Genomic DNA, 27,698 nt, shown 5'->3' on the forward strand with positions numbered 1-27,698 from the left:
ATATACTTGCCTTGATCGACTCATGGGTAACGTAAATTGTCTTACTAGCCAAATTGTCTTGCGTGTGGTCAAGATTGTGATCAAAAGTTAAAGATTTGTATAGTCTAAACAAATTAGGATGCCTCAAAGGCCAAACTAGTCAACACCCAAGTGGTTCGTTTCGTTGAACGCACATGCTCAAAACTAGATAAAGAAGAAATTTGCTTTACTAGTTATCATTTTGGAGTAGGAACGTTCTTGTGTGGTACCAGTTAGCATCAAGACAACTTTGAAGGTGGTACAAAAAAAAGAAAGGAGGGAATGTTATGTGCCTCATTTAAAATAAAATTTGAATTTGAAGGGTGGTGAAAATTGTAGATGAGTTGAAAAGACTCAAAAGAGTGAAGATATATATATAAATATAAATAAATAAAATACATCAAAATGGCTACACATTGACAACCAAAAAAAAGACCTAAATGTTGATAGTTACCCATACATGTGTCTGTCTGCATCTATATATGCTTCTGCGGATGTATGTTTTTTCTTGTGTATATTTGCACGTAACAAATACATAGACATGATCCTATTAAATAATTAAAAGATGCAAAAATAAGGTAATGCAATATCTTTTTCATGTTTATCATAATAATGCAAATAACATAAATGGATAAAACACAAAATTTTCACAGAAAACCTCATCCATGGTATATCAAAACCACCTAAAGACAGACTCCTTTTATCTTGGTACAGCAACAGCATTATTATCTTTTTGCAGTTTTGGATCATTTCAGCTTTCCCAGAAAATATTTATTGGATTTCAATAGTTGTTACTAGTTACACCAGAAGGAGTTTATTTATTCAAGAAAAAGAAAATTACAATCTTGTTAATTCTGTAGTACCATACAGCATCAAGACTGAGGCAGTGACCAAATCAGATTCCCCTATACGAAGTACAATAACAGAAAAACATCAAGTGCTCGACCATTGTTATGTAGGATATATCTGAATTGAAATCATAGGCTAGTATTTGCATCACAACAGCTATGAACATCTTTGAGAACCGCTAATTCTAACCACAACTTCAGGAGTCCATAAGGCGTTCCATGACCAATTTGACTAGAGCGGGAGCATCAGCAGTGACTGCAACCTTCACTGTGGGTTTATCAGTCCATTCAGTGACTTCACCAAACCTGGTTCATTGCAAAGAAAGTACAAATGAGTCAGTTGGAGCACAATAGCTTTCTCTCCTTTTCTTTTTTACTTTTTAATGACTAACCATTTTTTTAAAGTTAGTTTTTCTATACAAAAATTTCAGGATACTGAGAAACACTATTTAACTCTACACCGTTTTAATCATAAAATTCATTATTATGGTCAGAACCCCATTATTTGATACAGGAATGGGATCCTAATGCAACACAAATAAAAAAACTAACTCAATTCAGACTATGTGGTCTGCAAAGGAAGTACGGGACCAAAAATCAAGCAGCTGCATCTGCTGATTTTAGGTGTCCAAAAGTCCTACCTCTTCTGTTTGTTGTATAATATTGTTAGTCCTTTAGTGATGCCACTTGTCTGGACTCTAACCACACCCTCTGTGTAAGTCATAAGTGAAGGATCAACAGCTGCAAGAATGGTTGCTGGATCATGAAGATAAACTCCTACATCAAGACAAAAACTGGCATCAGTAAATTAAACAATTACCTATCAACTCACTCATTTTCATCAACTCTTTAAAAAATAAACCAACCTTTAATGTTGTATGCATCGTGGTGATATGAAAAATACACATCTAAGATTTTGCACAAGTACTGAGCAAATTTTCCATCTGACCTTGACAACTTCTCTCTATCAGCATCTATAATGTATCAAAATTGATGAATCAAATTCAAAGCAAATCCAAATGACAAAAACAAAAGATCAAAGCAAAAGAGGAAAACAAATATCATCAAATTACAATTTTAAGTTTTCATTTCATATTCTGATTGGCAACTCTACGTATAAAGCTACAACATTGTTATAAGGTGTGCAGAACAAACATTTAACCTGGATAAAAAGGTCATGGGTATATTTTTTAAATATAAAGGGTAATATCTTACAAGAAAAAAGATGGAAGATTTCTTGATTCTTACAATAAAATATGATTAACAGTGCATAATACCAATTTGCCAAAAAGTACCTGTGAAGACAACTTGATGAGTAACATTTATGCCCACAGCCACTACATCTGCTCCACTTGTGAATACAATATCTGCAGCATCTGGATCACCAAAAATCTGGTCATCCAATTTAAGGGTTAGAGAGGGAGAGGAGGGAGAGAGTTGGAAACCACCACAGGGCGGGGAGCATGTTGGGGAAAGTGAAAATGGACCAGTGAAAGACATCAAAGATCTGCTCAAGGAAAAATTATATAGATTGCTCCATAAACTTTGTTTCCCAGGCTTCTTCATAGTCGATAAGTATTAGAAGTATGCGATTCATATCCCAATAGCTTAAACTTTTAGGACAATCGGTAATTAAACAATAAGTTCAAGAAGAGATCAAGTTATCAGAAAAGGATTTTGATAAGCCAAAAACGAATTAACTCCTTGTGATAAATTAACCAATTAATTTAGTCAAGTGAATTAATTAAATTAATTAGCATGCAAACGTGTGGTAGCACAAACAAATCACCAACAAACTAAGTATACAGTGGAAAATAAGTTGACATAGTGATTTATTTACAAATAGGAAAAACCAACACGGCAAAAACCCCACTGGGTGATTTTAAGGTCACCACTCTGGAAATTCCACTATTATCACAATAAGTGGTTACAAGTAAAGGAATCCAAGTACCTTATACCAACCTACAGTTGAACCCTTACCCCAATACTCAATTGGACTTATTCTGTAGTGACAATTTCTCATTTTAATGCACGGCTCCCAATACGTAATTAACCAATTGCACGGATCCTAGTACACGACTTCAAACACCAACTAGAGAAGTTTATTGGCTGCAAAATTCTTCAGTTTATCCCAACGATGAAGATTAAGAAGATACTTACGGTGTATAAACACAACAATTTCTTCACAAGAAAGATGAACTAGAGCAAATCTGTGTCTCCGGTCACAATTTACTTGAACAAACTTTGCTTAACACTTATGCAACTTGTGAACTCTTTGACGGCCCTTAAAATAATCTTTTTATATGTCTAGAGTTGTGAGAAAAGAAAACTCAAACAAATAAACACGAATTGGAGTCAAAACAGAACTGAAAATCTGTTTTTCATAAACCTCAACAGATACCCTATCTGTCGAGCTGCCGTTGAGCCACGGGGCTGAACAGCTCTTTAAGCTCAATAGATGGCTAGCTGTTGAGCTTTAATGACAGGCACTTTTCAGCTTGAATCTTGGACAGACTTGCATAACTTCAACACTTGATCTTGAAACAAAGTTTCTTGAAGTATTAAACACATTCTAGATCTATCCAAATACAAGTAAAGTGTGTTTTGTCAAAAGATTAGCCAATTACATGAAATAGTAACATATGTTCCTAACAAGTGAATCACATATGTTCTAACAGATTTTTAAAATTCTTGAGGACAAAGGCACCCACACTCTCTATCTCCGGCTCTTACTAAGTAGGGGAGCAAAAAAATTGAGCAATACAGAAGGCACCTCATTTGCAAGTTTGGTAGGCTTGCATGTAGAACAGATCATTGAGTAATGTACATTTTGAGTTTATGAGTTGGAAATCACAGTCTGAATACGTAAATTTCGAGCAACTTACATTGGCTTCTGATGCAGGATTCACATTCCCATTTACCAAAAAAGCACCACCAAGAAGAACAATCTGCCCAATGTTCTTTGAAAATGCAGGATCTTGTTGGATAGCCTACACCAACGGATATATAATTTAAAATATAATGGATAATATTCAATATTAGAGACCACGCCAAATGATCAGGAACTCTAACCAGTGCAATATTTGTAAGTGGGCCTAGTGCCACAACCGTGACTTTTCCTGGATAAAGTTTTGCTTGCTCAATGAGAAATTTAGCTGCTGACTGTTCAATTGGCTTTCCTTTTGGTGGAGGGAAATTTTGGTTGCCAAGTCCATCTTTACCATGGACGAAATCAGCAATGCGCAGTTTTTTGTTATTCTGTAAAATGAATAAAGAAGAACAAGAAAATTCAAATCATACATCAATGTCTACTTGTTAATGAATGATATGTAAATAAAAATGTGATGGTGCTTCAAATTCAGAGTTGAAATTATGTGAGCGAAACCACATAATCTACAATACAATTTTCTCCTGGAACACAATTAGCTGTTATCATGAAAACTCGAAGTCAGCTTCTTCTGTGAGATAACCAGCTTTAAATGATGTTTCCAAAGAAAAATCATATTTATTGCAGCAAATGAAGCTTTAACAAACCGTTCAAAGAAAAAAGAAATAAAGAACAAAACCTGTTTTTTGCTCTATTTACAAAATTAACAAAGGGAAATCTCAGGTTGTCCTTTCATTAGTTTTACTCATTTATGATACTATCTAGACTCTAAACACATATCATAGAGCAGTATGAGTTCAGCCTCTCAATCATCATGAGGCACATAAGCGAAAGTACGATAGGCTCAAACCCTTTTTTTTTTTTTTTGCAAAAATATAAGAGGATCACACCTGAATTCCCGAATAGATTTCCCCATATATGTTCCTGATGCAAGAACAAGTTTGTTTTCTAACTACCAAAACTATTATCTTTTTTTTTTTTTTTTGTTAGGTCGGTATTATCTTTTATTAAAATAATTTAATAGAAAGTCCTATCAATGTATATTTCCCACATCCTTCCTCTTTTTGAAAGTTAACATAAACAAAAAAAATCACAAAAAGACAAAAATAAATGCTCAAAGATACAAATCTAAAGAGCCACTATAACATAGGATCATGGTTTTTTGTCTGTACATACAGTGATTGAGACATGAGATCCTTCAGCCACTGGGATATCAGTCCTTCCTGCAACTTCAAGCTACATCACAAACATATTGGAAGAGTTACTACGATCAGCCTCAAAGGAAAGAAAGGGGGGGGTGGGTGGGTGGGGTGGGGGGTGTGTTTGAGGGTAGAAGGTAATTCTAATAGTACATTAAAAACAAACCCCACTTCAGCTAACGAATAATGCAAAGAATAACTCATAGATTCAAAATGCCATAAATAAAATAAACCTCATTAGCTTTACCAAATGCAACGCATTTGTTGTGGCCAGGGTTGTATAAACATTCCCATATATAGTCGTAAGTCCAATCACCTCCACCTCCGGTGACTGTAATGCCACAAAAATTGCCATGGCATCATCTGTAAGCATCATCAACTCACATAATGTCAGAAAGATGATAAATAAAATAACATATATATGAATGAAAGCCATTAAGACAGTTGCAAATTCTGGTAGAGCAATTTTGTTTTCTTAGTTCCCATATGGGAGCATAGCGTGTGGACATGATGGAGACACTCTCATGCATGTCCTCAATGTGTGGGGAGAAGAATATATATTCTCTTATTAAAAAAATTCCTTTGATTTTAGATAAGTTTCAGAAGATTTTGATAGTTGTTATTTATATTGAAGACATAGAATATGCCTAAAAAAAGAGAGAGATACATATACACACACATACATATTAATCAATTAATTGTTGTATCCCTACCTATTTTTTCAAGAATTGCAGTGTCCCTTGTGTCCGTGTCTGTGCTTTTTAGTATAGAAGTCCAAAGAATTATTAAAATTTTCAGACAATTTCACTCTCAGAAATAAGATTACAAGAAATCAGGATCACCCTTCATTGGAACAGAGTGAAGTATTAAAAAAAAAGAAAAAGAAACCATTAATTATAACTGAACGCATTAAGCCAGTTGCAGAACTGAATGAATCTATGTGGTTCCCATATGATGAAAAGTCACTGATTTTATTAAAATTCCAAGTCATACTTTGCTGCTGCACCCAACAACCAAACAGAGCATCAGGCATGACTTCTTTGATATGAAATTGCTGAATTTCATGGAATCATTGACTGATCAACGGTTTAAAATATGCAGATAATCATTGACTGAATTACTATGTAGTGTCCTAACTTGTCCCGAATTACAGTGTCCCGTGTTGTGTGTGCTTTTTAGTATAAAAGTCCCAAGGTTTTTATTAGAATTTGCAGACAACGATTTACTCTGTCTCTGAGAAATAAGATTACAAGAAATCAGAACCACTCTCCAGTGGAATACAGAGTGAATTGATAGAAGTAAACGAATCCCTGAAATTCTATGTGGTTTCCTGGGTTCCCATATGATGAAAAGGTCTGTGATTTGATTAGAATTCCAATTCATACTCTACTGCTCCATTTTCTCGGCAACCAAACAGAGCAGAGCAGAGCATGACTTCCTTGATATGAAATTGTTAAATATACATGGAATCATTGACTGATCTTTTTTTCTTTTCTTTTTTTTTTTTTTTTTTTTTTTTTTTTTTTTTTTTTTTTTTAAATCTAAAATATGCAGATAAACATAATGAAATGTAGAAATCTCGGATACCCAGATACAATAAGGTCCAAAGAAACAAACTTTGAAGAAAACGGGATTGAATGAAATTATGAAAAGAGATAAGTTGACTTACCAATACCAGGGTCAGTATCAATGATGATCTTCTTTGGCTGAGCTGCCATGGCGTCTGAGAATTAAATAGAACTAGTACACAAATTGATTGATAGGTTGTTATTAATAATGGTATTGAGTATTCACAAGGATTGATGGTGATTTATTAAAATATTATGGAGTGCATGGGAAAAACAAAATAAGTGAGGTGGGTTGTGAGTCTTGTGACCTGTGGGTGTGTCGGTTTATGTAAGTAAAGGGACAAAGAAGTCAATTATATTAAGGAAGATTGTAGCTGGAGCATGATTCTCAGAGTGGTCTCACTCTCAAGTCTCAAGTCTCAATGGGGGAAGAAAAAAACAAACATAATTATCATAATTATCTCTCTGCTAGTGAAGGGTGGGTTTCCATCTCCTCCTAGAGTGTAGAATAGGTGTCTCTTCTCTTGAAGGTGTCTCTGTCCCCCAAGGTAACAGGTTTACCTTGAGGCTTTGTTGGTTTTTTCTTTAGGGTTTTTGGGAAATAGAATCTAGTTTAGGATGGAAGAGCTCACGAAAACTTGGAACAACCTAACCCTCTCAGAATGCGAAGGATCTAACTTCCATATCACGGAGGAACAAGCAAAGACTGAGTTTACTCTAGCAGCTAAGTTCTTGACAAAGCGAGCTCTCAACATAGATGCCATAGCTAAGACTTTCACACCCATTTGGAGATCGAAAAATGGTTTCAAAATAAAAAAGGAGAGTGACCATGTGGTTTTGTTTACGTTTGACGAAAAGAGTGAAATAGATAAAATTATGGCAACAGAGCCATGGAGCTTCGACAAACGTTTAATGGTATTGCAACGATACGAGAAGGATACAGACTTGGAAGATATGGTGTTTAGTAAGGTAACATTTTGGGTGCAAGTACATGACCTTCCAATCAGATTTCGGACAAGGAAGATTGTTGAACAACTGTGTGAAGTGGTAGGAAAGGTGCATGTGGAAACTGATGAAGCTGAAACAGAGGGTGAAAACTTCTTGAGAGTCCAAGTGACTATCGATGTCTCTAAACCTCTGCGTAGGGGGCGAGTTATATCTCTTGATAATGGTAAAGAACTGTGGGTGCCTTTCAAATACGAAAGACTTCCAAGTCTCTGTTTCTGGTGTGGCTGTTTGACACATGATGACCGTGACTGCAGACGCTGGATTGAAAGTGAAGGCAGCCATACACCTGAATCTTAACAATTTGGCCCCTGGCTTAAGGCCGCTCCATTCATGCCGAGCCGTAGGTACATGGTGAAAGTTCTAGGTTTCTTTGCTGGGAAAAAAGGTGGAGTGTCGACGGAGGAAGCTGGATCAATGAAGAAGCCGCCGGTGATGGTGGTGCGGTCCGAGAAATCAATGCCGGAGATTTTCCGGCCTGAAATGAGAACCACTGAAGCAAGCGAAGCCAGTTCTGTAGGGAAGCAGCCAGTTGTGGATGTGAGCATGGAGAAACAATGGTCGGAGTCTTCTTTGCCTGAAATGGAAAGTTTTGAGGCATGTGATGAAGGAAACAAGACACCGGATTTTCAATAAATTAATCAGCAAAAGTTAAAGATGCCATGTGATGTGGGGATCATGGAAGATAGGATGCAACACCAGACCGGGTCAGCAGTAATAAAGATGTCAGCTGAGTCTTTTGAGGTAGTACTTGGGGAGATTGATAAGGAAATAAAAAAGTATGACCCCAAACCCTCAGTTTCACCCGTTTCTAGTGTTAGCATGGGAAAGGAAAATTGCGTGGGTCAGCCTAGCATTAATGAACCAAATAGGCCAAGCTTGTCAAGCCATGCAGCCCATTTGTCTTTACCACCACGCATGCTACTAGCTAAGATGCCTAGTTCTTTCATCAATCACGTGAAGGCTAAAGGTACTTGGAAAAGGTACATGAGAAAAGGTGTAGGCTCAGATGTGGGAATGGCCGAAGTACTAGGAGAAAAAAGAAGTGCAGGTAATATAACTAACCAAACTGAGTTACCAAAAAAAAGAGAAGGGTTTCTAAGGATGGTGCAACAAAAAATAAGATATTGGCGGAGGCTGTATACCAGCCCTGCCAGAAGCAATGAGTCTATTATTATGGAACTGTCGTGGGCTTGGGAACCCACGTACAGAGAATGAGCTTGTTAGATTGATACAGGCAAAAGATCCCTCTGTCATGTTTATAGCCGAAACATGGAGAGATGAAGCAAGGCTAGATTGTACTTTGAGCAAGATTAATTTTGATCAGAAATGGGTGGTTCCAAGGCTGAATAGAGGTGGTGGATTGGTATTATTATGGAAAAGCTCTATTAATATTGAAGTTGTTGATTCCCATAGGTATTATATTGATACAATTATCAATGGGAATACTGAGGATGCATGGCGATTCACTGGTTTTTATGGGGAGCCCGAAACTCATAGGAGTGAAGAGTGGAATAAATTGAGAAGCTTAAATGCTAGAATGAACATTCCTTGGATATGTGGTGGGGATTTTAATGAAATTGTTCGACATGAGGAAAAGTGGGGTGGAGCACCTAGAGATCATAATCAAATGCAACTATTCCGAGATGTGATCGATGAATGTCGTTTCATGGATTTGGGATGTGTGGGGCCAAAGTTCACATGGACAAAACATTATGTTGATGGGCACTCCATAAGGGTTAGATTGGATAGGTGCATGGCTACAAATTCTTGGTTTCAAAAATTTCTAGGAACTAGGATTCATCATCTTAGTTGTATGTCATCGAATCATTCTCCTCTATTGATCAATTTGTCGGGGTTATCGAAACCCAAAAGGAAGAGGTGCTTCAGATTTGAAGAAATGTGGTTATCAGATCCAACTTATGGTGAAACGATAAAGGATGTGTGGTGTAGTACAAGTGATCAAAATCCTAGCATAGCCATTCTGAAAAAAGTGGCGAATTGTGAGAAAGAGCTAACTTGGTGGAATAAGCACAAATTTGGGCACGTGAGGAGGGAATTAGAGATTAAAAAGAGCCATCTTATTTTGGCCGAGAGGGTGGCTTTGGCGAGTGGTAACAATAATCGGATTAGGAGCTTAAGAATGGAGATTAATTTGCTGCAAGATCGGGAATCAAGGATGTGGTGTTAAAGATCTAGGGTGCTGTGGCTAAGTAAAGGTGACAATAACACAGTTTTTTTTCACAGTAAGGTGACAAAGAGACTTAGGAAGAATTTGATAAGAGGTATTAGAGATGGGAATGGTGTTTGGTGGACCAATCATGATGATATTGGGCATGTGATGGAGAGCTACTACAAAGAACTCTTTTCCACCGGCAATTCGAATCTAGAAGCTGACTCCCTAGAGAAAATTCCTTGCATGGTGACCGACTTGATGAAAGCTGAATTGGTGAAGGAATTTACAGAATTGGAAGTTAAGGAAGCGTTGAATCAGATGGCTCCTCTAAAAGCACCGAGTCCCGATGGTATGCCTCCTTTATTCTACCAACATTTTTGGTCGACAATGCAACATGATGTTACTTCAGCCATTCTCTCATGGTTGAATTCAGGTATCCTACCCGATCCCATTAATCATACTATCATTACTCTTGTCCCGAAATTAGATAATCCTGAACTTGTGTCTGATTTCCGCCCTATTAGTCTTTGCAACGTCCTTTATGAGACTTATTCTAAGGTCTTAGCAAATAGATTGAAGAAATTTTTACCTTCTCTGATCACGGAACATCAATATGCTTTTGCTAAGGATAGACTTATCTCAGACAATATTTTGGTTGCTTTTGAGACCCTTCATCATATGAAGCAACATAATTCAAGAAAACATGGTTTTATGGCTATCAAATTAGATATGAGTAAAGCCTACGATCGGGTAGAATGGGTGTTTTTAGAGAGGCTCATGGAGAAAATGGGCTTTTGTGCTAGATGGGTAGCTCTTATGATGAGTTGTGTGAAAACGGTGTCATACTCTATTATGGTGAACGAGGAGCCCATGGGAATGATCCACCCTAAAAGGGGAATTAGATAAGGAGACCCCCTATCTCCTTTCCTATTCCTTTTATGTACGGAAGGCATTCATGCTCTCATTAAACATTCAGCAAGGAACGGGGATATTAAGGGCTTTTCCTTGTGCAAACGAAGACCTAAACTAACCCACTTGTTTTTTGCAGATGATAGCTTGCTTTTTGGCAGGTCAATCTCTGAGGACTGTAATAATGTCTTGAATTTTTTGGGTGAATATGAATCTTGGTCAGGGCAAAAAATCAACAAAGATAAGACCGCAATCTTTTTTAGCAAGTCTACCATGGATGAAGCAAAATCAAGCATAAAGAACCTCTTCCAAGTTCAAGAAGTCAAGTACTACGAGAAATATTTAGGTCTTCCTTCCCTGGTGGGTAGGGGAAAAAAGGCTAGCTTTAACTACATTAAAGAAAGGGTTTGGAGGAAGCTCCAAGGATGGGAGGGTAAATTGCTTTCACAAGCCGGTAGAGAGGTCCTAATTAAGTCCGTGATCCAAGCAATCCCGACTTATGCTATGGGGTGTTTTAAATAACCATTGGGGCTTTGTGATGACATTGAGGTAATGATAAAGAAGTTTTGGTGGGGACAAAGGGGCAATAGAAGGAAAATTCACTGGATCTGATGGAGTGAGTTGACAAAGTCCAAAATAGTGGGGGGTATGGGTTTTCGCAACTTGGCTCATTTTAATGATGCCTTATTGGCAAAACAAGCTTGGAGGCTTTTGAATAACAAGGAAACCCTCTTCTACAAAGTCTTTAAGGCGAAGTTCTTCCCGAATTACTCTATTCTAGAAGCCAAAAAAATCAAGCATGGGGCCCTATGCTTGGAAGAGTATTTTGCATGGTCGTGATGTTATCCTTGATGGTGCTTGTTGGAGGGTGGGGAATGGTAAATCAATCAAAATATGGCAACACCATTGGCTGCCCCGAAAACATCCAACCAAGATACTCTCCCCAATGGTAGGTTCAATGGAAGAAGTCACAGTTGATTGCTTAATTGATGAAGGAACTAGAACGTGGAATGCAATGATGGTGGATGGGATTTTTGCTCCTCTAGAAGCTGAAGAAATAAAAAATATTCCGTTGGCTAGGAATGAAATGGAAGACACCATGTTTTGGCCGTGGGAGCATGATGGGAGTTATAGTTGCAAAACGGGTTATCGTTTTTTGAAGGAGGACGAAGTGGGTTTTCAGATGGCAGAGAATCAAGACCAAGATAAAGGGTTGTGGGAGAAGATTTGGGCTCTTGAATGCCCAAATAAAGTAAGAAATCTTATTTGGAAGGCATGCCGTAATTCACTCCCTTCTAAGTGCAACTTAGTATGTCGCACTATTATCTCATAATAGAGCTGTGACCGTTGTAAGGAAGGTTATGAAGATGTTTTGCACGTGGTGTGGAGCTTCAAAGGGCTAGATGGTGTGTGGGGAGCAAATCATTTATGGAGCTTTCGAAATCAACGGAGTTTCACTAGTTTCAGCAAGCTCTTGGACTGGGTCTGTGAACACCAAAGGAATCCGGTCTTGTTTGCATTCACCATTTGGTCCATTTGGCATCAAAGAAATCAAGTGAGAACTCAACAACCCCATCGTCCTCTAACCCTTCTCTCTCAATGGGCTTACGATAGGTATATGGAGTTCAAAGCTCTAAAAGCTGTGCCGACTTCCAGTAGACCAAAAAGTCGAATCCGGTGGAGACCTACTTAGGGAACGCTTAAAATCAACTTCGACGGAGCTATATTTGCAGAAGGAAAATGTTCAGGCCTTGGAGCTATCATTCATGACAGTGAAGGTCTTGATATCGCCTCATTGGTTACCCGGGTTCCTCAGCAGCTCCAGCCTATTGAGATTGAAGCTTTGGCTACATATAAGGCTCTTGAGTTTGTTAGGGAGTTGGGTATATCAGAGGTGGTTCTGGAGGGTGATTCTTCATTGGTGATGACAGCTTTGGCTTTAAAGAACCCGGGTCTTGCTCCATTTGGCTTACTGTTACAAGATTCTTTAATGGTCTCTGTTGGTTTTTCTAAATTGTCCTACTCTCACACTAAGAGAGAGGGCAACACAGTTGCACACAACTTGGCTCAGTTAGCAATTAACCACCAAAATTGTGTAATATGGATGGAAGATGTTCCATCTGATGTACTTTTTGTTTACCATGCTGATTTAGCTGGTATTCCTTAATTGAATGCATCTCAGTCTTGTTTCTCAAAAAAAAAAAAAAAAAAAAAGTCTCAAGTCTCACCTCACTTTACTACTTCAAGCCCCATGTTTATTTTTATGTTTGAGCATTGAAGACTTTTGGTTATGCTATTGGCCTATTGCTTTGAAAGGAAAAGATAAGAGAAAAAATAAACAAAATATGTTTATGACCCTTCTTTTGTTTATTTTTTATTATTTTATTTTATTTATTTTAGATAATGTATGATAGGATAATTAGGATTCAACTTATAAAACTTCAAATAGTTTGATTCTCAACCAAAAAGAAAAAAAAAAAAACTTCAAATAGTTTTTAGTGTGGGTGCATAGACAAGATTCTAAGCCTAAGTATTTTATTTGACCACAAGAGATTGCCTTATTGAATTTACTAGAGCTATGATGTATTTTTCATTTGGTTTGGGACTTTGGATACACCCAATTTTTTTTTTTTTACAATAGGTGATATAAAATATTTTACAATTTTTCCACAATTCTTAAGTGGTATGTCTTTCATTGGGGTTATAGGTGGTTTCGTGTGAGTGATGTTGTGTAAATCACAATTTAGTGCCTTTGTTAATAATAGTACTTTTCTAATTGACCAATCACAACTTTTAGGACTAAAAATGAACAAAAATAATGGAAGGACAAAATTGTTGTGATCTAAAACTTTTGGGGACTTGAAATGAACTTTAAGAAAAAAGGGACTAAAATAAAACTTGGATCAAATGTACATTGATTTTACCATGATTATATCAATAAAACATCATAACTCTTGTGTGTTTAAACTCTTGACAATTACTAGCCTACTAGTAATATTATGGATGAGGTTGCACTTTTGGTTGATTTTTTTTTCTTTTTTGTTTTATTGAATAAAATGGGGATGGGGCTGATCAACTGTGCTACCCTACCAATGCATGGCCATAATAGCTTCTACATTAGATGAGAAACAGATGTCTGAGGGACTTAAAATAGGGATAGAAGTGGCAAGTGCTTTCTTAGACGAGCTTAGCCATAGTCATTGGGTTTGAAGTGAACTATCACTCGACTCGATCATGTCAATTGACAAAACTTTTGCTATCAACCTCGAAATTGTCAAAATCTGAAAACCTTAATTTTTGGTGGCCAGTCAAATTTGAGATGGATGATGCTTTCAACACAAGTGTCCCAAAAATGAACCCAAAAAAATTAAAAGATCTATGAACCAAAAAAAAAAAAAATGCTAAGGGCTTGTTTAGATCACCATGATTTAGAGTGATATCACTCAGTTTTCACCATTTAGTTTCCAAAACGCATGGGTCCCACCGAAAAAAATCTTGTTTGGCTTGGTTTTTGGCGATGTTTCCATCACTCAAAACTCAAAAATTTGAGAGATGGATGATGGAAACTAAAAACAAAATTTTGGTGTTTTCAGTTTCTGAAATATGAGTTATGGTGGCAAAAAGTGAGTTATGTGACCAAACAATAATTTTGGAGTTTTTGAGATAAAGTGAGGTTTGGGTTATGAATTATGGGTTTTGAGTTTGAGTTATGAGTTATGAGTATTGAGTTATGAAAACTGAGTCATGGGCAAACCAAACGAGCCCTTAAACGTCTCAAAAGTCAAAGGAGAGTCACAAAAACCAACACATTGAAATAGTACATTACAAATCCATGGATAATGAAAGAGATGGAATCATATGGATGAAGCCTCAAAAGGGACAAATGAGAACTAGAAAATAAATGTGTTCGATCTCTGGTCCAAAGGGTTTAAGTTGGTGTCATGAAGTCGAAGGTGGCTAAGTGACTTTGAAGGGCAAAAGGTTTTTTTTTTTTTTTTTTAAATTAATTAATTAATTTATTTATTTTTAAGAAAGGAAGGGTGAAAGGTTTGATGGATGATGAAGCTGTGTTTAGCGACAGAGACAAAATTGAAGGGAAAGTGAAATATGAGAGTTTCTTTTTTTTTTTTTTTTTTTAGTGACAGGATATGAGAGGAGTATGAATTATGAAATATTTATTTTTCATTAAAATACAATGTGTGTCTTTGTATATGGTTTACAAGATGGTTTATTTAAATTTTCAAGTAATATTTTTGACCGAAAACACTATTTTTGATCGTTCATTGGGTCAAAACTGCTCACAACCCATCAGATCGGACTCATCAATTGGGTCTTTTGGATCTTTGCTAAGCCCATCCTGTCTCTTTTTTTTTTCCCAATTCTTAGAGTATTTACAACAATCTCTTCATATTTTTTTATTGTTTGAAGAGTAAACTGTAACTTTTATCTTTGACTTTGTATCTTTTCAAATATATTTACAACCAACTCTTTATCATTTATTTTGTATCTCATTTAAATATAATTTCTTCATTATTTCTGTATTCTTTTTTTAATCTTCCTTTATTATTTTTAAATCTTTCTATATTCTTCATTTATCCATTCCCAACAACTATATTTTTCAAATTTTCAATCACTATATTTTGTTAATCTCCCAAAGTTAACATTTTTGGTAACATTTTAATTTGAAATTTATTAAATCTATTTTAGTCTTGTAATTTATCAAATCTATGTAATTTGAAATAAAAAAAATATATATTCAATTATTTTTCCCTTCGAAATTCATCAAAATTTTCCAAGTTTTTAATTTTAATTTATGATTATTATTCATTAACTTATCATTATCCCTTTCTATTTTTTCTCCTAAAAAAACTATCAAATTTTAGTTTAAATGATTATTATTATTATTTATTAGAAAACATCTTAGATCATAAATACTAATCAGTAATCTTCTTCTTTTATTCTTTTTTTTTTTTTGTTAAGCATGCTAATAATATTATGCAACAAACAGTTTGTTATAAAAGAGTTCAGCTTTATTAAAAGCTGGCAAACTATCCACTACCATAGACGGTGGGTCATACAACATAAGAAATCAGTTAACCGAATAGCTCCCAATTTAGCCAACATTTCAACACATCTATTTGCTTCCCTTTATATATATGGGTCACTGTGTAGTTAGGGAATGATCTGATCAGGTTCCTACAAACAGTCAAAAGAGGTTCTAACATGAAATTTACAGTGGAAAGATTGGAAAGCCAAAAAAAAACAATCACTTTTGCATCTAATTTTGTATTGATATTGTCTAAGTTCAATTGCTGAGCCAGAGAGAGGCCATCCGTAAGGGCCCAAAGCTCAACCATATTGCTGGAAATACTCCTAAGATTCCTCGCAAAACTAGTGATCCAAGCCCTATTGCTACAGCACAGCACCCCACCTTCACCAACTTTCTTAGGATTCCAATAACAGATTAATATGTATTGAGCTTCACCCAACCCGGAATGGGCTTTTTCCAGTAAACATGGACTTGGATTCTACTTGGTCAAGTAAAATAACAAAGAATCCAGCTCCCTTCTTGATACAATGAGAGTGTATGTTTAGGTTGGTTCTCCCAAATTGAAAGATAAACCTATTTCAATGGAGCCAAATCATCCATATAGCTTGGGGAAAAAACAGTCTTCCCAGGGATACAAGGCTGCAAGAGAAACTCATGAGATTCACAATTCCTTTTTAACCAATTCAATAGTGGGGTCCCAAAGAAATCTTGCCTTGCATCACTGATTCCTAAGTTCCTCTAAACATCCTTCGCCACACTATTGTCTCGTAGAGCATGGGCAATTGACTTCGCAAACATATTACATAAATTACAGGTAGTATCAAGATTAAAACCTCTTGAACCTAAAACTTCTTTAGTATAGATGCTAAACTGAGAGCATTGCCAAAGGAAGAATTATATTTTTGGCGTAGTTTTGGCATTTTAGACCCATAAGTTAGAAGTATCCAGGTTCAAAGATTCTTTTTTTCCATTTAGCATTAAATATCTAACATTTTCGTTAGTTGTTAGGTTAAAAAAGAATTTTTGAAACTAACATCTCGATATTAGATTAGAACTCAAGCTTTCGAAGCTCGATTTCAGTGTTTTTGTGATACCCTTACATGGACAAATCTTCCACATGGAGCAAATTTAGCCACGTAGAAATTGAGTTTATAAGACTCGAAATCTGCACACCATTAACCAAAATGCAAAACCACAGCACTTTCAAACGGCTCATTAAAAAATCCTTAAAGTTCAAACACTGAAACACTCTCAGTCAAACACTTACTCACACAAACTTCACTCCGCCCTCTCAAACTCACTCACTCACTCACTCACTCTCAAGCAATCGTAGCCTATTGCCAACAAAATCGTAACCCACCGTGCCGAAGGTACTCACTCTTAAGCAATCGTAGCCCATTGTCAACAAAATTTTAGCCCACCATGCCGAAGGTACTCTCTCTCTTTACTCAATACATTGTCATTTTTGCTTCTTAGATTCCTCTGTCTCTCTCTCTCTTTATCCAATTTTAGATTTTGGAATTTCATGATGTTACCTAGGGTTTTTCGTTTTTCAATTTCATTTTTTTTTTTTTTTGGGTTTTGGTGATTCATGTTTGGTTTCCAAGAAAAAAAATTGAGGTTTTAGGTAGGAAATGATCATTTGTCATTTCAGGCATGAATGTATATTATTTTGTTTGGTTGTTTGGAAAATGAGTAATGTTAGGACATATGTGATTCACTTGTTAGGAACATATGTCACTATTTTAAGTTGCACAAGTGTTGAGCAAAGTTTGTTTTAGCAAATTGTGACCGGAGACAAAATTTTGCCCTAGTTCATCTCTTTTGAAGAAGTTGCTGTGTTTATGCACCGTAGGGTTTTGTGACCAAGCATCTTCTTGATCTTCATTGTGTGGATGAACTGAAGAACTTTGTAGCCAACAATCTTCTCTAGTTGGTGATTGAAGTCGCGTACTAGGATCCGCGCAATTGGTTAGTCATGTACTTGAGAGCCGTGCATCGAAAGGAGAAATTGTCATTACAGAACAAGTCCAATTGGGTATTGGGATTCTTATACTTGTAACCGCTTGTTGTGATAATAATGGAATTTCAGGAGTGGTGACCTGAAAATCACTCGGTGGGGTATTCCCCGTTAGGTTTTCCCCATTCGTAAACAAATCACCGTGTTAAATTTATTTTCCGCTGCATACTTAGTTTATTGGTGATTTGTTTATGCTACCATGCATTTGCATGTTAATTAACTTAATTAATTCAGTTGACTAAACTAATTGGTTAATTTATCACAAGGGGTCAATTTGTTTTTGGCCTATCAAGTGGTATCAGAGCAGGCACACTCTGATTAGGGTTAATCTTTGTTATGCTGATCTATTGACCCCTGTTTGTCATAGATAGAGGGCAGTCTTTAATCATACCTCCTTTATTTGATGGTACTAATTATGCATACTGGAAAGTAAGCATGAGAGCTTTCTTGCAGTCCTTAGATGAGAAAGTGTGGCAAGCTGTGGAGATAGGCTGGACTAAGCCTACAAAAGCACCGGCCGATTGGGATGATGCCAAGATCAAGGCGATAAATTTCAACAGCAGGGCATTGAATGCTTTATTCAGTGCAGTCACCGATGAGGAGTTCAAGAAAATATCCTCTACTAAAACTGCTAAAGAGGCATGGACCATCCTCCAGACAACCTATGAGGGAACCAAGACTGTCAAGGATTCGAAGTTACAGAGGCTCACTACAAGCTTCGAAGAGATTGAGATGAAGGAGGATGAGTCGTTCTATGAGTTCTATGCCAAGCTCAAAGACATAGTAAACTCAGCATTCAATCTTGGGGAAACTATTCCTGAATCCAAGATTGTGAGAAAGGTGCTCAGATCTCTGCCCAAGAGATTCCATGCCATGATCATGGCGATAGAAGAATCAAAGGATATTGACAAGATTCCTTTGGCTGAGCTGGTTGGTAATCTGTAGACCTACGAGCTAGGATTGGTAAGTCAGGCAAGAGTAAGAGCATGGCACTGAAGGCTAAGAGCAGTGAGACAAATGAGTCTTCAGATGATAAAGATTCTAAGATGAAGTCCTACATCACTAGGCTGTTCAAGAAGTTTATGAAGAATGCTAATGGAAAGGGTTTCGATAAGGACCATAGGCAATCCAATTCTTCGCAGTGCAAGAGACAAGACAAGGGGAAGAAGGATGCAAGGGATGGCGGTCAATACACTGTTCCCATAGGACCTAAGTGCTTTGGGTGTCAAGGCTTTGGTCACATTAACAAGAGTGTCCTACATATCTCAAGAGCATTGGGAAAAGTAAGGCACTTGCAGCTACTTTGAGCAATACCAAGCCTAAGGATGAATCCGACAATAAGGATGACGAAATCTTGAATGCCTTCACTGCCACTATCAATCCTACTGATGGGATTGTTGAAGATATGGTTGAAGAAGAGGAATTGGTGGAGTCTAAGTTTGAGAAGATGGATGATCAGAATGATATCCATACAGCCTATGAGAAATTATACAAGCTTTATGAGAAACATGAGAAACTATATAGGCTGACCACCAAGAAGCTTAGTGATGTGGAACTTGATCGTGAAGAGCTTTCCACGAAGTTTGATGAAGCTAATCAGACTATTGGAGCACTGAGGTTCGAGAACAATTTCTTGGCTAAAAAGACTAAAAAGCTTGAAGTGGAGCTGTTTCAAGTCAAAGCTCAATTGGAGAGGACTTCAAGTGCAAAGCTTGATAAGATGCTCAATCTTCAGAAATCTGCTTCTGATCGAACATGTTTAGGGTAGGGTTTCTCTTCCTTTAATATTTCTTCAACTAGTACTACTGTTTTTGTTCCTCCAACTAATAATGTTGAAATTGAAAACAATGATGTTAAAACTGATTTAGCTAGTGAGAACATAGATAAGGGTAAATCTATCTTAGGAGCACCCCCAAAGCAAGATAAGAAGGAAGCTAAGAACCCTAGGGCTAAGATGGCTAACTCTCAAAAGCCTAAACAAAAGAAGCAGCATATCTGTCATCATTGTGGAGTTACCGGTCATACTCGACTAAATTGCTATAAGTGGCTAGCCACTTAACAGAGCAACAACATGATAGCATCTAGGAACTAGAATCAGCTTCAATCCTCTCTTACTCCTCTTGGAGATCTTCTCAAAGCCCTCATGTTCCTTTCGAACTTGAACGGTTTCAATTCTTCCCCCTCACCGCCGATTCAAGGGTTTAATCAAATGAAAGGTTCTTCCAAGGTGTGGAAGAAAAAGGACTCCTAGTGATTCTATCACTTTTCTCTTTCTTTCTTCTTGTTTTTATTTTTGCATAACTTGTGTCTTTTGCTTTTGTTTTGAGTCAGTCTAGTTTTTTATACTTTTCTTTGTTTAACATGTTTTTGTATAGTTATTTTTCATTTCTTTTTTCTTTTCTTTTTTGTTCTTTTTTTCATATAAAAAAAAATTGAAAAATTAGAAAAATATAAAAACAGTGTATGTTTGTGTACATTGGTACTTGTGTACCTAGGATGGCCATTGAAACAAAGTTTTCTAAACTTTGTATCTTTTGTAGCTTAGATGAGCATCTCTATACACAACTCAACAAGTGAGCTTTGTAGCTCTTGTTTGTGATGAGTAAAATTAAGTTATCTCTTGTACTTAACACTCGTATCACTCTTTTTGACGAGAATGACTAGAAAATCCTAAGAGAAAGGCATAAATAATCATCTTGCCATTGTTGCCCGCCAATCATAAAATGACATTTGTGTGCTTCGGCATAGCAAAAGTGCAATGTCAATGACATTTGTGTGCTTCGGCATAGCAAAACTGGAGTGTCAAAAGCTTAACATAATTGAGTATTTCTTCTCTATCTCTAATATGCTCATGCATGATTTGCTTAAAAAGAAAAATATGCAAAGAAAAACTAAAAGGCAAAAAAAAAATCAAAAATAAAAAATGCTTTTAAATATGATTGCATTGCAAGCGTGTATTCTAGGAGATGTGGGAGTTATAGGATGTATCTCAAAGGTGATAGTCCCCATCAAATAGTTATGATTGTGTGTGAGTTAAAGTGATTTTCTCATATCTCAAATTATCATAACATGTATACACTTATGCAATCTTGCGATGTTTTTCACACACAACACGCAATATTCTTTGCTACTCTTAATACATGTGCGTGTACAATGTGATTTGGTCATCACAAGGTTTTACATATGTTAATGTATGCTCACTAAACTATCTTGACTTATTTTTGAAATATAAAATTGGTTAGACCTGTTTAGTGTGTGTGTGTGTGTGTGTGTGTGTGTGTGTGTTTTTTTTTGGGATCCATGTGCTTAAAATTGTTGTTGAGAGATGATTTTGAGAGGTTAATATGGTGTTTAGATCATTGGTTGAGTTGCATGCTTGATTGCATCCATGTCTGTGTTTTTCTCTTCTCGAAAAACTGTTTTTAAAAGCTAGCTTGACACCTCCTCGACACCTGGCTATCTGTCGAGATTCCAAACTTTTTCTTATTGCAATCTCGACACCTCCTCAGCACCTGGTGGGTCAATCGAGAAAGTTCCTATCCCCTCGATAGCTTCTCGACACCTGGTGGATCGATCAAGCCTCATCTCTTGTATTTGATGTTTTGTACCTTGACACTTCCTCGACACCTGTATCTGTTGACAGTCAAATCCTCGACACTTGGCTCGACACCTCTTGACATCTTCTTCTGTCGAGATTTACTGAGGTTCTATATATTCTCCTCGTGCGATCCGAACCTCATTTCTCTCGATCTCTCTCTCGATAGCTCTGTCTCTTCACCTCCCAAACCTCTCTTTCTCACTCCAAACCTCTCCCCAGTGATTCTTCAAGATTTGTCAAGTTTCTTTCACTTGGTAAGCTTCTAATCTCCTTCATTTACATGCAATTCATGTTTTGCAACCTAGGTTCTGGGGATTTTGAAAATTTTGGGGTTTTTCAAAATTGATAAGTGTTTGTTGAAAATTTTGGATGGATTTTTGCTTAAATGAGTTTAAAATCTCATGCATTGCATCACATTAGCATAATAACAGTATTATCATGCATTTTAGATGTGTGCAATTGATTGTGTGCTGGTAGGATTGGATTAGGTTAAGCCTACGATGTAATTTACTATGAATGTCACATGTTCATGCATTTCCTATGCATATGTACTCCATTTCAATATACTTGCTATATTTGAATTGTTTTGGAGCTTTTTTGATTGTTTCTTTTTCTCTCCCTCTCTTTCTATTTACGTTAGTCGTGTCTATGGCACCTAAGCGTAAATCCACTCCAGCTCGGAACCCTCTTCATTCCGAAGCCTCTTCATCTTCTAATTTTGCTCCTATCTCTCTTTGGTTCCGTGATGATGATGCCCACAAGGCATTTTCGGAGAACTTTTCTAGATGCGGCATTCATTTAGAACGCCAAGTCATTCTAGCAGACTTCGTCGACACTGACCTTCCCGATATCATTCACAGTCGAGGATGGGAGTCACTGTGTGACATCCCGGTCACCTGTCCTCTTGTTCTTATCCAGGAGTTTTACTCCAACATGCACAGGATTGATCGTTCAGTACCTCTTTTCTTCACTCACATTCGAGGTACGCGCATTCTTGTCACACCTCAACTTGTTGCAAATGTGCTTCGAATTCCTAGGGTAGAGTTCCTTGACTACCCTGGTTGTGAGCGTCTACAGACTGTATCCAAGGATGAACTCAAATCCGCTTTTTGTGAGCGTCCTTCCGAGTGGGGTGAGCGCCAGTTCACTTACTGTTCGGGCTTTGTAAAAGGCCTTTGGTTTTTGAATATGGTGATGACCTTTATACTTCATCCTCTCTTTCATTATAACTCCATTACAGAGCCTCCTGATCAGTTTTTGTTATCCCTCCTTGAGCATCTTACTATTGATTTTCCTTCTCATTTTATTCTTTCCATTATAGATGTTCATCTGGATTCGAAGTCCCCTGATAAGCTCATCTTTCCTTCCGCTATCACGAGGATATTACGCCATTTTTCCGTCCCTTTTCTTGTGTCCGACCACTTCACTCATATTTGTGCCATAGACTATGCTACCGTTAAACGTAGCAAGGCGCAGTTCAGGTTGCAACACACGGATTCAACACCTCCCTCCCATTCAGCTCCATCTCGATTTGCTCGATCCACATCCGCTCCCTCCTCTTCCTCAAGCGATGTGTCACTAGGAGACATCATGGCACAGCTTCAGCGCATGGATGCTTGCCTAGATACACTCTCTACAGAGTTATATCAGGTGAATGTCCGTGTTGGCCGCATTGCTAGATGGCAGGCAACTATAGGCGGTTTTGCTCCTGAGGCTTCTCCTCCTGTAGCTTTTGATTCTGAGGATAAGGATGATAATGATGATGATGATGGTGATGAGGATGATGCTTCTAATGATGATGATGGAGATGCTAGCTTTACCGATGAGATGTCTACTTGACACTCTTACCCTTTGTCACTCGTGACAAAAAGGGGGAGTAGTTTTGGTATATGAGAGTAGTCGTACTTAGGAAGAGAGTTAGTATAGGACATTTTTGTTAGGGGGAGTGTTGATATCTTGATGGATGTAGTGAGGATTTTATGTATCTTTTCTTTTCTTTCTTTTATAAATACATTGTTCTTGTACTTTGGGTCTTGTGACCATTTATTTACATACATTGTACTTATTCTTCTCTATATGTGGATGTATGTTTTCTCTTTCACCTACCCTTACATGTGTTGTTTCTTTTCTATCTTTATACATATGTTTCTTATTACTCGTATGCAATCTATTATTTCTGTTTCACACAAAGATACCTTGATGAGTTTTGTTTAAAGTGTTTCAGAAATACAGGTTTTTAAAGTCTACTTGCCATAAACTCTCTTCTTGCAAAGTTTTTCAAGAGTTTGTGTTAGGATAGATTTTATTGTATTCAACAAGTGAATATGAGATAAGTGATTTATATCTTTTCTCATATGTTCATTTGTTTGTTGTGGTTTTGTCATAGATTGCCAAAGGGGGAGATTGTTAGGACATATGTGATTCACTTGTTAGGAACATATGTCACTATTTTATGTAATTGGCTAATCCTTTGACAAAATGCATTTTACTTGTAATTGGGTAGATCTAGGTGTTTTTAATACTTCAAAAAACAAGGTTTCAAGATCAAGTATTGAAGTCATTCAAGTCTGTCCAAGAAACAAGCTAAATAGTGCAAATTCATTAAAGCTCGACAGCTAGCTTGATAGCTACATCTATCGAGCTTAAGAAAGCTGTTTCAACCCGTGTTCTCGACACCTGCTCGACAGCTTCTCGACACCTCCTATCTGTCGAGGTTTAAGAAAAACAGAAATTCTAATCTGTTTTCTTGGAATCTGTGAAAGTGTCATTGGGATTTCTTTTCTCCTAACCCTAGACATATAAAAGGATTATTTTAAGGATCGTAAAAGAGTTCACAAGTTGCACAAGTGTTGAGCAAAGTTTGTTCTAGCAAATTGTGACTGGAGACAACGTTTTGCCCTAGTTCGTCTCTTGTAAAGAAGTTGCTGAGTTTGTGCACCGTAGGGTTTTGTGACCAAGCATCTTCTTGATCTTCATCATGTGGATGAACTGAAGAACTTTGCAGCCAACAATCTTTTCTAGTTGGTGATTGAAGTTGCAAACTGGGATCCACGTAATTGGTTAGTCACATACTTGGGAGCCGTGCATCAAAAGGAGAAATTGTCACTACAAAACAAATCCAATTGGGTATTGGAGTAAAGGTTCAATTATAGGTTGGTATAAGGTACTGAGATTCCATTACTTGTAACCGCTTGTAGTGATAATAGTGGAATTTTGGGAGTGGTGACCTGAAAATCACTCAATGGGGTTTTTGCCGTTAGGTTTTTCCCATTCGTAAACAAATCACCGTGTCAAATTTCTTTTCTATTGCATACTTAGTTTATTGGTGATTTGTTTGTGCTACCATGTGTTTGCATGTTAATTAACTTAATTAATGCACTTGGCTAAATTAATTGGTTAATTTATCATAAGAGGTTAATTCGTTGGGATTCCTTTACTTGTAACCGCTCGTTGTGATAGTAGTGGAATTTTGGAAGTGGTGACCTGAAAATCACTCGGTGGGGTTTTTGCTGTTAGGTTTTCCCTATTCGTAAACAAATCACCGTGTCAAATTTATTTTCCACTGCATACTTAGTTTATTGATGATTTGTTTGTGCTACCACGCATTTGCATGTTAATTAACTTAATTAATTTACTTAGCTAAATTAATTGATTAATTTATCACAAGGGGTCAATTTTTTTTTGGCCTATCAAGTAAATAAAAAAAAATGATTTTTTTTTTTTTAACAAATTGAGCATTCGGATTGTTGTTATGAAATTAGTGTGAAATTCAAGACTAAAGTACGTGTTGTGCGTTATGATTAGTATTGAATTAATATCTCTGAGTGATAATTATTAATTAGTAATTATTAATTTAAAGTATGAAAATTGATTGAATGGAATTGGGCTCTATGTATCTCACGGTGACTGTGTTCATGGTTGTCTGTTTGGTTCTTCTGAATGTTTTGAGAAATGAAAGTAGGAGTTTTGATTGTTATTGTTTCGGTTTTGTTTGTTTTGATTTGGTTTGGTTGTGATCCAATAAAACAGAGCTTGATAAAAGTCGATAGTTTTGAGAATAGAGGGTTTGCCTTTTCTGATTCTCGTGAATTAGAAAGACAAAAGAAAAACGTAAACAAAAGGGTTTTGTTTGTTGGGAAACTTTTTTCTCTGTTTTATTTCATGGGTTTATATTATATGTTTGTTGGGTAAGAGATAGGAACTGAGCTCAATTTGGTTTTGAGGTTTTAGTAATCTAGTGTTCCATACAGTATTTTTGGTAATACTGAGCTGTAAATTGCGACTTAGAAATTTTAATTTTGTCTGATGTTTATTGATTGTAAAGTTTACAATTGTTAAAAATTAAACCCTATAGTTTTGTTTGTTTCAAATCTAACCAAGAACTTTTAAAATCCTATTAATTTAACCCATTGTTGGTAGGAATACTTTTCACCTTGTTCTTTTATTTTGTTTAAATGGTTATGGAGGCTTATGCAATATGGTGTACTTTGATGTAGGCACTTTCTAGATTTTATTTATTTAGGCTTCTGAAACACTTCATAGAAAGTTTGAGTTCTTGTTCAATTGTTTATGAAATCTCAAAGTTGATGACTGAGTTTTTGTGCCCATATGTTTACTACTGTAGTACAGGCATGCAACTGTGATAAAGTACATATAGATCAAAATAACCTTGTTTTTAATGTTATTAAGAGCTAGAGGTTTGAAATGATATGAATTCTTTTTTGATAAATTCAAATTGATATGACATCATTGTGAAATCATTGTGTGTTGTGGTAATGCTTGATTTATGATGACTCTCACACCAAATAATGTATGTCTGCCACTATGTATGATCTCACAGTAGCACTCTTTGCAGTATGGAGCCTCAGATCGATGAGGAGCCAGAGATCATGCGCCCTGGTCCAGAAAACCTTTCATTGCTAACGCAACAACCAAATCATCGATCAGAGGACATTTGGAATGGCGAGGTGAAACATCTAGTTCTAACAACCGCTTTAACTTTTACATTGTCTTTGATTTTTAGCAAGTTCTTTCAAAATTGTATATCTAGTTCTAACAATCGCTATATTTTTTATCGATTTTGTAGGACCCGGGCCCACTTACGTGTCGTGGTCACTCTAAGGATATGGCAAACATAACGATGCAAGATAATCGGGTGATTGACATTATCAAGTTGGTGGGGCTAGAAGGATTGTTTAGGGCCTCGTCTAGAGAGATAGATCATTGCCTAATATCGGCCCTAGTTGAGCTATGGCGGCCGGAGACTCATACGCTCCATCTTCCATATGGTGAGATGTCGATCACCCTAGAAGATGTGGAGGTCATTTTGGGACTTCCTATAGACGGTGAGGTCTTGGTTAGGCCGACTACTGTGGAGGATGGGGATTGGAGGCAACTGTGCGTGGAGTTACTTGGTTTTGGAGTTCTGGTGAATAACAAAACTTTGGTGGGGAAAAGAATTCTCATCAGATGGGTCCCATCAATACTGATAATCGGCTTGTAATATTTGAATCCATCAATGCATGGACTGAAAGACCAAAACACATAATGCAAAAATACGGTGTCATCTTCACCGATGGGTGTGGTATGATAGAACACCTGGGTAGTCAAATCCTTATCAATATATGCCATTAGTAACTTTTGCAACCTTTGGTAAGACTTTTCTCAATTCCCAAACATCTTCTTAATCGCCTTTTGTATTGCATCCTATACCTTGTAGTAAGAACGCTTATGGCCCTCATATTTCGACTCTATCATAGATCTGAAATGCTTAATTGGCTTAGTGTGATCCTCACATAACTTCTTAAGGATGTCTGATGTAATAAAATTATAATTCATCATTCTACCATCATTTCGCACCCCAATCCATATACATGTGTGAGGACCTACATACACGGTGACCATCCATAGTCTATGGAGATTGGGCTTCAAGACTGTGCAGACATACCACTTGCATGACTCATCCATGCATTTCGCACAAAGATTTTTCTAACCCTTTGCACAAATTCATCCCCTCTCTCCAAGTAGACACAAATGGTATCTCAATATGTGAAGGATCAACCATATTTTCCCAAGTATTTGCAGAAAATGACAAGGCAGGAGGTGCGTAGGCAGGGATTGTGTCCATAATGTTTTGGACACTAATAACATTGTCTGTATCAGGTTCACTACCGTCCAATGTCTCATCATCATCAATGTCCCTCTAAAAGTCCCCAAAGTCTCCTCCTTCAATCCTCTCTTCAAACTCATCTCTATCGACAAAATCTTCACATTAATGGCAGTAGTCTCATCAACATAGTCGTCATCATCACTCTCATCATCATCATCATCCTCTACATGTGTAGAATACTCATATTGAGCATCCAGAACTGTAACCTGTAAACTTGTGGTTGTTTGCTGGATTTCCTCGATACCAACTTC

The 27,698-nt window shown here is 36.8% G+C and overlaps 2 protein-coding genes across 2 annotated transcripts; one reads left to right on the forward strand and one right to left on the reverse strand.

Moving 5' to 3' along the window:
- Nucleotides 1-774: 774 nt before the first annotated feature.
- LOC126717755 (probable uridine nucleosidase 2) lies at nucleotides 775-6,789 on the reverse strand. The gene is made up of 9 exons (XM_050419604.1): nucleotides 6,622-6,789; nucleotides 5,200-5,315; nucleotides 4,930-4,989; nucleotides 3,939-4,124; nucleotides 3,752-3,856; nucleotides 2,162-2,258; nucleotides 1,733-1,840; nucleotides 1,508-1,643; nucleotides 775-1,172 (listed from the first exon to the last, which is right to left on the reverse strand). Exons 1-9 carry the CDS (start codon nucleotides 6,668-6,670, stop codon nucleotides 1,064-1,066), a joined length of 966 nt encoding a protein of 321 aa, XP_050275561.1. The 5' UTR covers nucleotides 6,671-6,789; the 3' UTR covers nucleotides 775-1,063.
- Nucleotides 6,790-7,138: 349 nt separating this feature from the next.
- LOC126719507 (uncharacterized) lies at nucleotides 7,139-7,825 on the forward strand. The gene has a single exon (XM_050422050.1). The coding sequence runs from the start codon at nucleotides 7,139-7,141 to the stop codon at nucleotides 7,823-7,825; it is 687 nt and encodes a 228-aa protein (XP_050278007.1).
- Nucleotides 7,826-27,698: the final 19,873 nt, after the last annotated feature.

This window comes from Quercus robur, chromosome 3 (assembly GCF_932294415.1).
Source record: "Quercus robur chromosome 3, dhQueRobu3.1, whole genome shotgun sequence".
Classification (NCBI taxonomy): Eukaryota; Viridiplantae; Streptophyta; class Magnoliopsida; order Fagales; family Fagaceae; genus Quercus; species Quercus robur.

Excerpts from the sequence above, each read along its gene's own strand:
- LOC126717755 (XM_050419604.1), bottom strand. The coding sequence starts at position 6,670 with ATGGCAGCTCAGCCAAAGAAGATCATCATTGATACTGACCCTGGTATT. Across the intron at positions 5,316-6,621 it reads TGATACTGACCCTGGTATTG|ATGATGCCATGGCAATTTTT; the intron begins GTAAGTCAACTT and ends TGATGCTTACAG. Across the intron at positions 4,125-4,929 it reads GATCTCATGTCTCAATCACT|AATAACAAAAAACTGCGCAT; the intron begins GTATGTACAGAC and ends TTCATTTTACAG.
- LOC126719507 (XM_050422050.1), top strand. The coding sequence starts at position 7,139 with ATGGAAGAGCTCACGAAAACTTGGAACAACCTAACCCTCTCAGAATGC.